General features: G+C 42.3%; 2 protein-coding genes across 3 annotated transcripts; both read left to right on the top strand.

Moving 5' to 3' along the window:
• The first annotated feature begins 756 nt into the window (after window positions 1-756).
• Window positions 757-4,260, top strand: LOC138632552 (leucine rich adaptor protein 1-like). The gene is made up of 3 exons (XM_069718199.1): window positions 757-1,295; window positions 1,821-2,005; window positions 2,852-4,260. The coding sequence occupies exons 1-3, from the start codon at window positions 1,071-1,073 to the stop codon at window positions 3,396-3,398; spliced, it is 957 nt and encodes a 318-aa protein (XP_069574300.1). The 5' UTR covers window positions 757-1,070; the 3' UTR covers window positions 3,399-4,260.
• A 92-nt stretch (window positions 4,261-4,352) lies between these two features.
• On the top strand, window positions 4,353-13,376 carry pgap6 (post-glycosylphosphatidylinositol attachment to proteins 6). Of its 2 annotated transcripts, none has more exons than XM_069718196.1 (13): window positions 4,353-4,511; window positions 6,093-6,276; window positions 6,432-6,633; window positions 7,182-7,309; window positions 7,438-7,703; window positions 7,807-8,150; window positions 8,319-8,415; window positions 8,799-8,913; window positions 9,355-9,494; window positions 9,617-9,795; window positions 10,284-10,430; window positions 10,575-10,691; window positions 10,810-13,376. In XM_069718196.1, exons 1-13 carry the CDS (start codon window positions 4,448-4,450, stop codon window positions 11,131-11,133), a joined length of 2,307 nt encoding a protein of 768 aa, XP_069574297.1. In that variant the 5' UTR covers window positions 4,353-4,447; the 3' UTR covers window positions 11,134-13,376. The 2 variants fall into 2 exon arrangements, with proteins under 2 accessions (XP_069574297.1, XP_069574296.1); XM_069718195.1 differs by having other exon boundaries at window positions 9,352-9,494.
• The last annotated feature ends 373 nt before the right edge of the window (window positions 13,377-13,749 follow it).

Genomic DNA, 13,749 nt, shown 5'->3' with positions numbered 1-13,749 from the left:
GCAGTGCAGGCTACCAATCACAATCAAGACACATATCAAGGATTATTAAAGCAAACAGGATGCATCTGATCACAGTTTGGAGTCATAGCAAAGGGTCTTTGTAATAAGAGGTTTTGTCTTTTTCTAAAAACATGCTTTAATTTTGTTATTATGGGTTATTGAGAGTATTAATAGGGAAACGGCCAATCTCATCAATCTAAAACCAAATTTACAATGAATTAAAATGTGCAGGAAAAAAGCAGTGTGAAAACTTTTAAAGCCACTGTGATTGACACAAAAAGAGATTACATTTTAAATATTTGATCTCCGAATAAGTTACTCAAGAAGTGATTTACTTAACACTGCAAAGTACAGGCTGTGCATATCTTCTGTATTATGGGGGAAACATTGTATATAACTGCAGGACCATGTTTACTCGCTTTAGTTACATTTTGATGTAATGTTTTGATAAACTACAGGACTAAATATAAATCAGAAACAGTTATTAAATAGTAGAAAATGACAATCTCGGCTAAACACTGAATGAACAATCAATGCAGTCAATGCAAACAATGTTTTGCTTGGACTCTAATCATCGACAGCTTGTCATCACGATATTATATATATATATAGAATATATGTCATGCGTGCTGACGTCACCAGCAGCAGCTCGGTGAGCACAGGTGTCACGGAAGCCTCTCCATGTGACCGCTGAAGTATGAAACTCTCACCTTTGTTTGAGGACGACACAATGGAGCAGTTCCACTTTCCAGCATCATGTTCCGGGACACATACCAGCAATACCTCTGTGGTAGCTGTGAATGGTGACATTAGTCAGCGGCAACTCATGATTTGTTCGTTCACACTTCCAGCGTTTTCACGGCTCGTTCCGCGCTTCTGTGACAAGTTTGTCATCCAGGATCATGCTTAACAGTGGAGCGTTCAGGAATATAAGCTGTAAATCGATAAGAGTGGGGGAAGGAGGAGGGATTTGTGGATGTGTGGTTTTCCCACTAATTTCTCACAGCTTGGAAGTTGGACCGAATTTACGCACAAGCTCTCCTTTCATCCAAAGCCAGGATACTTGATTAATGCACGGCGGGATGGCAGAGGAAATCCTCAACGATTCTCTCCCAGATCTAAAAGAGCTGGAGAGTAAGATCGGGAGGAAAACACCGGAAAGTCTTCTGATGTGGATGAAGGATGCTGCGAACTGCGAGGATAGTTGGAGTTCTGATGTGGTGGACACAGGAGACCACAGCTCTGCCCTACGGGACAGCTTCTCTGACAAGATTAACAACCTAAAACAAGAGATGGTAAAGATTTCTTTTGTGCGCTCAGCAATTAATTTCTTAAGATATATTTATGCATATTTTTAAATGGGACCAGATAGCTTCGCTTCTGTTCTGTTGTGACTTTACACCTGCCTGTGCATCTCTACATGCTCGGCCACCGCCAGAACTTGCACAACTTGTTTTTGTTTATTCTGCTGACAGGTCTGCTGAAATGTCACCACAGAGTTGTACTCTGAGCCACTTCACCTGCTCATTCTGATTTTTAATGACAGCCACTGTCACCATTGTCCTCACCACACCTCACCTCACCTGTCTGCTCTATGCTTTATCTCCATTCACTTTGCACATTCTGACTGGATGCCTCTGCTCACCTTTGTTCCTCTTGCTGATCTTTTCTTCTCTTTGTAGTCAATTGAGCATAGAAGCAGGGGCCTCACTAAGAGGGGGCAGACTGTTCTGTCTTGTGTGGCCCTTTGGTAGAAGTACAATGAAATTATGCACTCCTCTCCGCCTGTCACTCGCACATACTTGCTCCTTTATTTACAGGTGTGGCTCCGTTCTGCCGATGTGAGGATCCTGCGCCAGCTGGTGGCCGTGCACGAGGGCATCGAGGCCATGCGCTGGCTGATAGAGGAGCGGGGTGCCTTGGCCAGCCGTGGCAGCAGTTTAACAGGAAGCCTGAGCAGCCTGGTGACCTTGGAGGACCATGGGCCTTCGATGTCTCCGTGCAGGTATGAGCGTTGAGCCTGCCAGGTGTCTGAAGGAGCCCAATTTCAGTGAAAATATGCACATGATTATTCAAGTTGTATTAAAGCATTGTCCAGACCAATATCTATCACAATATATTAGTTCAGAGCAGGTGAGTTTTCACTATCTTTGGAGGCATTTGCATTACACAACCCAAGGAACCTATAACACCTTTGTAGACTTAACTAAAACGCTTTCATATCACTTAGTATATGTGGCATATTTATCAGTGTTCTGAAGAATATGTGAGAAATAAAATGTCTATTTTTTGTAGAAAATCACAAAATCACTGTTGTAAGAATACACTGACTGCGTGTCAAGTAAAATCCAAGCTGTAATTTCATTATATCTTTGCAAATGTCCACAAAGTGAATGTTTCCAGATTTTTGCCAAGTTGCCCTGCAGTGTATTTAAGTACATTCAACACAATTAAATGAAATGGCAACCTTGGGGACTCGAACCAAAAAAGGGGGTTTCCCAAACAGCATCAGTAAACTGAATCTACTACTTGTCTTGTCTTATCTGTAGGAGATAAGACACAGTACCGTAAAGTACAATATGATACCATTAGATAAGATTAGATACAGAACGATATGATAAAATGTGATATGATAAGATACCATTAGATAAGATCAGATACGATAAGATATGATAAGATAAGATAAAATACGATACAATACAATACGATATGATACGATGAAATACGATATGATTTAGTAGTATTTATTATATTGCACAGGATTTTGCACATTCCTGATAATGAGGATTTGCTGGAAGGAAAAATCTGTGCTCCACATGTGGCTGACTGTTTCCACTCCTCTCTCCCTCAGAGAAAGCCCAAGTCCTACCAGCCTTCAGGATTTCACTGAAACCACCGGTGATGAATCAGCAGATCAACAATCACCACACACTGATTGTGGTGATTCAGACCACAAGAGCTTCTCTGACATGCAGAGATCTGAGTCCAGTGAAGAGAGACCTCCGAGCCCTTCCAGCCCCAAGTTTGTATTCAGTCGTTCCAGACAGGGAAGTTGTGGTCAGGCATCATTTAGCCCTGCCAAACATTTGGTTAGCACCAGTGTAGCAAAGTCACAACCACAGCACTCAGATGCAGCGACGCTCAAAGACATCAAAGGTCGTGCTAACACCATCAAAGCAGCTCTGCTCAGATCCAACAGAGCAAGAGGAGAATTGAAAGTTGGCAGTTTTGCCGTCACTCAACAGTCAGGAGAGACACACACAATGCACCGAACACAGGAGAGCTTCAAATCGAGGATGGAGGAGGAAGAGAGTGAATCCAGTGGAGAGAAGGTTCTGCTGGGATACGATGCTCAGTGGCGCTGGGTGGAGTCACAGGACGACGTGACATTTTTATGACTTTCTATGAGCACAATTTGGATTATGATCTTTAGTTTAAAGCTATTCCTCTCAATGATTAACAGTCAGTGAAACAATGGGGTTCAAAATGCATTTTGACAGTCTGTTCTTGTTAGAATAAGATGATGATTAGCTTAATGATGAATTTGATGAATGCCTGTCTTTGTTGCTACTCACTCTCTCCTTACTTTAGTTTTTTTTTTAATTTGGCTGTATACTTTAGGAGTTCGGCAAGAAAATCAACAAAGAAATGTATTTTATAAATGATGTAATCAATAAATATTAATGAGTTCTTTAAAAACATAGTAAGAGGCACTGAAATGATAGATGTTTTACACTTGAATTTTGGAGATATTGATTTTGTACATCAGATTTGGAGGTGGTAGTTTGGTGTTTGTGTTTTTTTTGTTTTTTTTATCAGTGGGTCTTTTGTCTGTTTTATTAGATTGCAATTCATTTTATTTAATTGCCTTCATTTTATAAATCACAAATGCTAGTCAGTGATTTCATGTGCTTATTTTCACATGTGGTCCAATCTCCTTGAAATCTCTCACATGCAATGCAACAAATATTTGTGAAAATGTTAAAGAGACTGATTAAGTTGTCCTGCAATGATGAGCCTGATATATCTAAAAGTTGTCTTAATGATGATCTTGCTTGTCGCCCAGTCTAAAAGTGTGAATTAGTATCTTAGTATCTTGACAGTGAAAGTCCTAATCTTGAAAGATACACACAAGCAGGCTATTTCAGTGCTGTCCCATATTCACCATGGGCCAGTGTGTTGCCTTTAAGTTTGTCTCAAGAATTTTTTATTTATTTATTTATTTTTTTAAGAATTCATGTTATAATTAACACACGCACACATGGTGGTTCTGCTATTTCCCACGCCCCCCAAAGGCAGCGCCTGGCAACTCTCGTGACGTCACGTATTTACATAGAAATCAGGAAGCTGTGTGCACGCAGAGCGATGTCTTCTCAGCGGTAGTTATGTGTGACATTAGAGGTGGATACGGGAAGATGTGACGACTCGGGACAGTCGTAGGGGAAACATGGAAGTTTGTTTTCTACGCGGTCTCCTTGTCGTCGCCCTGACGGCTCGGACTTTAGGAGACGGTGAGTGTTTCCAGCGGCAGGGACGAAAGAGACGGGTGTTAGCGTGGCTGCTAACAGTCGCAGCTGGCACTAAGTTATTTTAAGATGTCAGCTGCAGGTTTGAAGGTGACAACACGTGTCTCCTACGGATGTCTCCACGGTGCATCTCCGGTAGCGATGCTGTTTATTGGTTATTTTAACTTGCTAAAAGTCAGCAGACTCTTTCTACAGGTCTTAAAACCAAGTTTCGCCGTGCAAGTCCTACCAGGGGTGTCAAACATACGGCCCGCGGGCCGGATCCGGCCCGCCAGGGGGTCCAGCTCGGCCCGCCGGGTGACTTTGCCAAGTGTGAAAATTACAGAAAGACATGCATTGCATTTCTATGAGAATATGGAGGTTTATGAGTACAAACGTTTTGTAATTTTTTTTTTTTTTTTAATCGATCCAGTAATTGCTTCAGAAACAGTCAATTGACTATTGACGTCAATAGTGTGACGTCAAACGCGTCACAAAGCGAGGGAATCTGCAGAGAGCCCAGGCAGATAAACAGTGGGCTGATGTCTGAGTTTTTGGTCTTTATGTTTCTAGTTTATTGTAGAAAGACCTTTAAAATAGGGTTTATCATCCAAAAACCTTCACCAATGATTTAAACAGAGAAATGTTGTCGTTATGTCTGCGTTATTATGCTATGAATTTATTGGTCTGGCAGTATGTGGCCCCTTAACTAAAGTGAGTTTGACACCCCTGTCCTACACTATTTTGATAGCATTTATTGTGTCTTCTTTATTCCTGAATGCCTTTGGTGAATTGTCCTGCATACGTTTGCATTTCTTCATCTCGCTGAGAGAATTTATGTATTAAATAATACAGGAAATCTCTAACATCCGATTTTCCTTCTTAATTCATTGCATATTACAAGTACAATATGGAAATGAAATACTTAACATTATAATTAATAAGGAAAACGTGTTAACGGTTTCCACATTAACACACGGAGATATAACAAACAAACAAAAAACAGCAACCCCCCCAAAAAACACAAATTACTTATTGGTTCCAGAATAATGTGTTAAATTTTTCTTCATATTCAGACAACTTTATTGATCCCAAGAAGGTCAGTATATGTGCAGTTTACCCAGTCCATACACAACTTTAAACACTCAGAGGGAGAATAGTTGCCATATATCAGAGTAACACATCAACATGTCAACATACATAGATCGATGCAAGGAAAGAAGCAGCAGCAAATACAAATATGTTATAGTTATATATATAAAAAATAAGTTATATTCCATACAAATATCCAAGTTTGTCAGCAGTTCGTAGCCTCCGAGGATTCTGGGTCACATTATAATGGTCGGCTTGAGGGCATCACAATGAATTCACTGGACAGAACATGCTCAGATTGGCTCATACTTCCTTTTGAGGGAAGCGCAAGTCCCTTGCTGGACTCCAATTATTATGGAGCAGACTTTTACTGTACCGTTTAGGCTGTCTCTCCTTCATACACATCCGACCTGTGTCTACCATTTGAGACCAACTTCACTGCCTTCAGGAGAGAAACTGCGTTCCTACATTAACGAACGTCTGTTTCTCCTACAGATGGACAGTTGACGTTCGTATCGGAGCTTTCGTCCAAACCTGCTCAGAAGTTGTCAAAGTACGGTTGGTATGGCAACGTGAGGCTGCAGAAGTTCCATGTGCCGGAGGACACCGCAATCGCTCGCTGGCTCTTTTCTGTGACGAAGGGCCACAACTTCTACTGTGGACAGCACAACGTCACGATGTAAGATAGGAAATTCCCTATCGTGACAATGTCCACCCAAAATGTACCTGCTGATGTCTGTTTTTGAAATTAAATGTCCCTATCTGTCTCTTCCAAACCTTTTGTGACTCTTTGTTTTCTGTTTTTATATTCTGCTCTTCTCACATCTTCTGCAGCCATATTCAATGGGGTTCTCCTCCTGTTATAAACCCGATCGGTTTGATGTTTCCCAACTCAACCCTTTGGAGCCCCTGTTTGTCTCTGACTCTGCCGGTGACGTCCCAGAGCTCCTCAACGTTTAACCTCTCCGACCCTGCTCCAGGTGATTGGTACGTTGCTGCACACTTGCCTGAAGATGATGGGCGCATAGAGCAGAAGGTTTGTATGGAGCTTTGTATAATACATGCTTGTTACTTTCTCTTGTTGTTGTTGCTGAGGTTGATTTTTTTTTTTTTTTTTTTTTAATTTTATGACTTTTCACTCCTGATCCAGTTGTGCTCATTGTGTATTCAAATAGCTGAAATCGTAATGAAGACCATTTAGGAGGATACTTATCTGAATAAAACAAGTGTCTTGCATGGGAGCGTCGATATATTTTGTCAGTATTCCAATCGTGCCACTCAAGTCGTAAATGTCCCTTTTCCTCCAACCTGTTCCGCATTGTTTTGTATGTAAAGTCGCTAAACCACATTCTCGTTCTTCATTTTCATTTGGCTCTGTTCAGCTTGCAGAATTCCAGCTTGCAGTGGAGTCCTATTGAGCCTCGATTCACATAGATCTTTGTCATTTTATTGTTCTTCTTTCCTCTGATTTATTAGTAACCTCATTAATCTGAGTAACCTTTGCCCTGTGCTAATCTGTATGCAGAGAACTGTGCACCAGAATATCTATAGTTATTTATTTTTGTGTCTCTCTTTGTCTCTTAGGGCTTTCCGTCCTGCTCCTTTTTCTTCCAGCCTCAGCTATCAATTAGGAGAGCGGTGGACACACCCGTTTTACAGCAGGACACATTCCTCACACAGACCGCAGCCCCTGACAGACCTGCACGCCTTAAGTAATAATTGTTTGTGTATTCATGCGTACATGTTTTATTGTTTTATGTCCTGTACTTCCTCTCTCTGTGCCGTCATGTACTTGTTTATATCACGGGCAGTACACTGAATGTGTTTGTGTTCGTCGTAGGCTGTATGTTCCAGAGTTTGCCTCGTCTCTCTCGGTCTCTGTGGCTGACTGTTTGTCAGGAGAGGAAGAAGACGGTGGAAACTGTTCACTGGTCCTCAGGCTCGGCTCTGCCTCTCTGCAGCAGGGCCCAGTAACAGCGAACTGCTCGGGGATCAGCTGCTCTGCAGCTCTCTCTCGCCCACCTTGGGACACCTGGTTACGAGTTGTCGTGGAGAGCAGCGAAGTCAACCGTACTGTGACCTTTAGTATCGTCTCAAACGTCACAGGTGAACACAAACACGTGTTTTAATCTGACGTTTCACACACGATGTCTCTGTTCTAACCCTCTGTCTGTCTGTCTGTCTGTCTGTGTGTGTGTGTTTACCTCAGTGGGATGTAAGCCCGAAAGTGTCGGCCTTGAAGCAGATGATGACATCAACAAGCTCTGCGGCAACAGCAGCTCCACCAACTCAACTTCAACAGGAAACAGCTTGTTTGTTAGTGGCACAGTCCCCTTTAGCAACCAGTCGTCACCGGTAACGGCGCTGTTGGCGTCTGCGTGTGTGTGGAGCTTCCCTGTGCTGTACGAGGAGGTGGACGTTCTGTCACTGCGCTTCACCCCCACCAACGGCCCCAATGTCAGCGTCACAAACACACACCCCACGCTGCTCACCTACCCCCTGCACACACAAGCCACCGGTGGTACACTCAACCTGCAGCTCACTCTCAACACCGTGAGTAACAATACTATTAAACATATGCAGTAAGAGTTAAACCTTCATGTTGTTCTGCTTTGCTTTGATTCACGTGTGTGTGTGTGTGTGTGTGTGTGTGTGTGTGTGTGTGTGTGTGTGTGTGTGTGTGTGTGTGTGTGTGTGTGTGTGCGTGTGTTGTATTTGTAGACTAATGCAACGTTGGGGAACAGCAGCAGTGTGGTCGCCTGTCTTTCTCCCTGGGCTCCAGTCCTTGAACTCAACCACTCTCAACCCTGTCGCACAGGTGCAGCAGCAGCACTCACTCACATACACACACCTGGAAATAACTGCTGTAATTAATCAGGAAACATCAAGATAAAATCGCAGACATTCTGGTTAAATGATACGTACAGACGGATCAGCTATCCAGGTGATATTTCTGTTTACATTATATTGATGTACCGCAAAAAAACCCAGTTCAGATGCAGGTGAACTTCCCCAGTCCAGATTCAGATTCACTTCTTTTTTTTTTAATGGCAGTTGACTTGAAAAGTAGAATACTGGTATTTGATTTGAATTATAGATTTATCGTTCCAGCCACAGGCTGCTCTGTAGGTCTCGATTTGGATTATAATGCACAATACTGACATAAGACAAATGACATATAAATCATTGATTCTCCGACAGCTTTTTTTGGAGGATATGGCATTGGTGTGAACGCCAGTGTTCCTAAAGCTGTGGTCAGGCTGCCTTTTCCTCAGTCGACAACATGGTACCTCACCCTGCAGCTCATATGCAACAGGTAACACACACATGCATTTTGCAGTAATATATTTATATATACACACACACACAAATAAGGTCTTTTATTTCTGCACATTTCTGGGCCAATATATTTTTTATTGTGCTTGTATATAATTATATATATCTTGACTATACACATTTGAGTTTGTGTGTTAAAATTTCTGAATGCCGGCTACTTACAGTGCAGGAACGTGACTGCACAGAGGTTGTTCTCGCGGTTGGTGCCGATTTTAACAAACATGGACGCGATTGTGTTTGGGGATAAAATCGGGGACGTTTTCTACATTATGTTGGTTTACATTCAGAGGTCTCCGACTGAATGGTGTGTTAAATAATGCGCCCAACTTGTGTGTGTGTGTGTGTGTGTGTGTGTGTGTGTGTGTGTGTGTGTGTGTGTGTGTGTGTGTGTGTGTGTGTGTGTGTGTTTCTCTTCCAGCAGTAACTGTGGTAATACATCAGTGGTGTCTGTGGTCCCCGAGGTGTTCATCAGTGCCTGCATAGAGGACTGTGGGACGTACGGTGAATGTAGACTACTCAGATCCTACAGCTACCTGTACGCTTCCTGCGTCTGCAAGGCTGGTACGACACACATACACGGATACTCGTCCTCTCTCTGTCTCTCTCTCTCTCTCGTCCTCTTTGTTGTCATTTCTTCAGCAATCACGGCGTCGCCCTCATTTGGTCTCTCTGTGTGTTTCCAGGCTGGAATGGTTGGGGCTGCACGGACGACTCGACGGCTCAGTCGTACAGACGCCAGTTGACGGCAACTCTGCTGCTCACGTTCAGCAACCTGTTCTTCCTGCCCGCCATCGTGGTGGCAATCAAACGCGGCTACATCACCGAGGCCTCCGTCTACCTCTTCACCATGTTGTTCTCCACGGTAACGCACTAAAGTTCGGGCGTTGTTGTGTAAGAGGGAAGTTACAGGAAATTGAAGCGTAGATATTTCCCACGTTGATATTGTTTGAAGACAAACTCGAGTCAATCAAGTGTTTGATTTCGTCGTTACACTTTCAAACTTTATTAGCAAGCTGACGGTCTAGAGATGTGTTTCTAGTAATGAACCAAGTACTGTGGAGATGTATTTTTGTTGTTAGGTATGGCCCTTTGTGGTTGACAACAAAGAAAATCAAAGATGAATCTAGACTTTATTGCACACAAATTTCAAGCCTTTTTTTTTTTTTACCAACTGTGAGTTCTATTTTGTAAACCATTGAAACAGAGAAGCAGATCTGTGTGTATATGTAACCCCGGGGGAAGGAGAGCTTCCAGACGGTGAACATTAATTCCTGCTTGCACCGCTAAAAGGTGGAACAGTCAGTGATTCCTCATCTTCGATGCCGTGCTTTGTTTTCCTTGTATTTATAGTTCTACCACGCATGTGACCAGCCAGGTGTAGCAGTCCTGTGTATAATGGACTATGACACCCTCCAATACTGTGACTTCCTGGGGTCAGTCTGTTCCATCTGGGTCACCATCCTGTGCATGGCTCGCGTCAGAGACACGTTCAAATATGTAAGACACTGACTGCTGTCTCTTCTTCTGTTACACTGTTTTCATAGTTTGCACATATTTGTTCAGTATTGTTGTCTGTTCCTTGTTACTGTGTGTGTGCGTGCGTGTGTGTGTGTGTGTGTGTGCGCGCGTGCGTGTGTTCAGACCCTGTTTATGCTCGGGGCTCTGCTGATAGCCATGTCGATGCAACTGGACCGCAAAGGCTTGTGGAACCTGCTGGGCCCCGTCCTCTGTGCCATACTGTTCATGGTCATCGCCTGGGTAAGAGATACACCAGGATCTTGACAGCAGTTCTGTAAAACACTCTGACAATGAATCTGTTGTAGAGTTGAGATAAAACTACCAACTTCCTGTTGCTGTTCTTCTCCTCTGTTTGCAGGTGTACCGAGGGGTCCGTCGACGACATTGCTATCCTCCTTCTTGGCAGCGCTGGGTCTTTTACCTGATTCCCGGGGCCATCTGCGCCTTAATCGGGGTGTGTCTGTACATTTTTGCCGAGACGGAGGACAACTACTACTACACCCACTCGCTGTGGCACATCCTGGTGGCCAGCTGCGTGGTGTTCCTGCTGCCACCGAAGGAGAAGGACAGGGAGGTGTTGGGCTGGAGCAGAGGCTGGAGCTGGAGCTGGAGCTGGAGACCTCGGGTTTGTGGATACACACTCTGTCAGAGCGGCAAGGACGAACTCTACACTGTCACATAGTAGAGCTGGAGGTGCTGTAAAGAAGCAAAAGTGTCCAGGAGGCGATTGTTAGACGGCACTATGAGACAGTGACATACTTCAGACAGACACAAGACATCCAGTTACTGCTGGTGATGACAACATTTTATAATGTCTGTAGGACTCTGACTCTTCAAAGTTTCTTAGTATCTTGAATAACACATTTTGAAATCAAAGTAACACCTATATTCTCATAGGTCCACACTTCTCATCATCACAACCAGTGAGAAACTTTATATATTTACACACACAAACACACGCACAAACACACACACACACACACACACACACACACACACAAACACTCCATTTAACCTAGCTGAACCTGCTGAAACCTCCATGGTGGTCTTATTTATACCATCTTAGGCTTCAACATCAAAACCTTCAGGCAGCAGACCACCTGACCTTTGACCTCATGACCAGGAGTTCGTGCACATTGCGTATGTACATATTTTACTAGAGTAGGAAATGAATGTTTGAAATATTTATATAAGGAATAGCACTTTGTGGAAGTCTTTTCAATCTTTAAATTCAATCTATCATCGAGTCTACCGATACAATATGCTATAGTGACAGCTAATGTAAACACTCCTCAGTCTTGTATCCTAAATATGAAAGTAGTTTAAATCTTTTGGTTTGTATGAAATGTGCTGGACTTTAAACTGCCAGTTAGTTTTAACTTTTTTTTCAAGTAGTTTGACATAAAAGCTATTTTCAGAGCTTTTGCACGCTATCATGTGGTCTTCCTTGTAGAATGCTGATAATGAAAATCAAGATAGAGACTATTTAAAGGTCCCATATTTTACACTTTTCAGATGTTTTATTTTCAGTTCTTATATCCATAAGAAGACATTGTTGTTGTTTTAAGCACCAAAAACCATGTCAATATGGTTTTAAACCTACTGTCTTAAGCTTCCCTGGAGCTCTATTTATATAGCAACTAAACCTGCTTTATAATCCAAACAGAACTACACATTTAAATGTATACAATATGGGACCTTCAAAACTGGTAAATTGCTCCTTTGCTAAGGAGTGATTATCACATTTATCCTGCCTTCACTCAGCATTTGCAGCCTTTTAAAGAGTCCCTCTGTGATTTCAGCATTGCACTTTAGTGACATTGTTGGACTCACAATGAACAGTTCTTAATTGAACCACAGATGACATTTTTTTTATTCACACATTCTTTATCCTGTCGCCGACATTACCCACGATGCAACATCGGCTGTTTGGTCAGAGATTTAGGTGTGTTTTACAAGTGATGATGAAGAGCAGACTTTAGCAGTCTGGTAAAGTCAACTCTTTATTACTCCACGCACCCACCAAGTTTTATTTATTTATTTTTTTAAACCCATCTGATGCTGACTCAAGTGATGTCACTTGAGGTAGTTAACCATGTTTTGCAGCCACAAAAGACTTTTCACAGCACTTTTCCACGTATGTGGTCATTCTCTCAAAGATCTGTAATTGATGGTGGAACTGGTGGAATTCCCCTTTAACGTTCTCCTATGTGTACACACTGTCTTGGCCACCATTAAACAGGAATTCAGGGGCTTTTAGTCCAGTGTGGATGTGACCAGGTGGGGAAATATAAGTGTCGTAGTCTCTGATTCCGACTTACCTCTATTCTGTTTTGAACTCACCTTCATGTTTGTTTTCTCACTCCAACACCTTACCAACCTTACTTTTCACCGACATTCATTCTGAAGCACTTTTATGATCAAGAAGCTGATTCCACAGTTTAATGTACAGAGTGAGTATGTGTCTGAATCTGCACTAAGTGAATGTATTTTCACATTTCTGTCCAGTGCCTCCTCTAATCTATCTTTTTGTGTGCGAGAGAGTGCACTGTATGTCACGTATGTGAATGTGTGTGTTTTGTCTGCAGCACCAGTGAAGCCACTGAACACTTTATTTTGTGTAAAGACACGTAGTGTAGTTTATGTGTTGTCCCACATGGTGAGGGTTTTTCATTGTGATTTTGTTGAAATTGAAAGTGTCTTACTTTCAAAGCCTTCCTTTCGTTGTTGAAATATTGTTTTTCTCTCGTGTATGACTGTGTATCACTTTATTTTTGTTCTCACAATTAAGTACAACTGCAACATGTTGGTGTTGGTCTCACTTTGTGTAAGGATGGAAAAAATGCAATGTTCCACGTAAAACGTGATTTTGTTTGCTGTTTAAAAACAGAATTTAGCCAACCAAAAATAAATCTGTTGTATAAGGAGAAACCTTTCATGTTTTTTGTTGCTTGTAATGTGAAAGTACTTTTTCTTCCCTAACACACAAACTCATACTTACACACCAGAGAGCAGATGGGGAACCGACGGAAGCAGATTATCGTAATCCTCAGAAATGTAGAAAGTGCTTGTGTTGAAATATCCCTCTGAGTGTGTATGAGAGTGTATTTGCCTGTCCTGCTCCCATATATATATATATATCTTACCTCCCATTAGTAAATTTGATGGTCCCACAAAGCTTCCAGATCCCACAACATCAGGCTTAACTGCTTTGGTGTGGTTGGCATGTGAGTTGACTAAAACAAGTGTAAGGTTTTTAAATCCTGACTGTTGTTTTGTTTTAACGGATGTATCAACG

This window comes from Brachyistius frenatus, unplaced genomic scaffold (genome assembly GCF_029030835.1).
Source record: "Brachyistius frenatus isolate BFR_SWC_R1_liver_20210118 unplaced genomic scaffold, ASM2903083v1 Contig_188, whole genome shotgun sequence".
Lineage (NCBI taxonomy): Eukaryota > Metazoa > Chordata > Actinopteri > Embiotocidae > Brachyistius > Brachyistius frenatus.
Note: the sequence above shows the minus strand (reverse complement) of the source record. Positions and strands in the feature narration are given on the sequence as shown.

Coding starts and splice junctions, on each gene's coding strand:
- LOC138632552 (XM_069718199.1), top strand. CDS start 1,071: ATGCACGGCGGGATGGCAGAGGAAATCCTCAACGATTCTCTCCCAGAT. Junction 1,296..1,820: donor ACAACCTAAAACAAGAGATG/GTAAAGATTTCT, acceptor CTTTATTTACAG/GTGTGGCTCCGTTCTGCCGA. Junction 2,006..2,851: donor CCTTCGATGTCTCCGTGCAG/GTATGAGCGTTG, acceptor TCTCTCCCTCAG/AGAAAGCCCAAGTCCTACCA.
- pgap6 (XM_069718195.1), top strand. CDS start 4,448: ATGGAAGTTTGTTTTCTACGCGGTCTCCTTGTCGTCGCCCTGACGGCT. Junction 6,277..6,431: donor GGACAGCACAACGTCACGAT/GTAAGATAGGAA, acceptor CATCTTCTGCAG/CCATATTCAATGGGGTTCTC. Junction 7,310..7,437: donor GACAGACCTGCACGCCTTAA/GTAATAATTGTT, acceptor TGTTCGTCGTAG/GCTGTATGTTCCAGAGTTTG.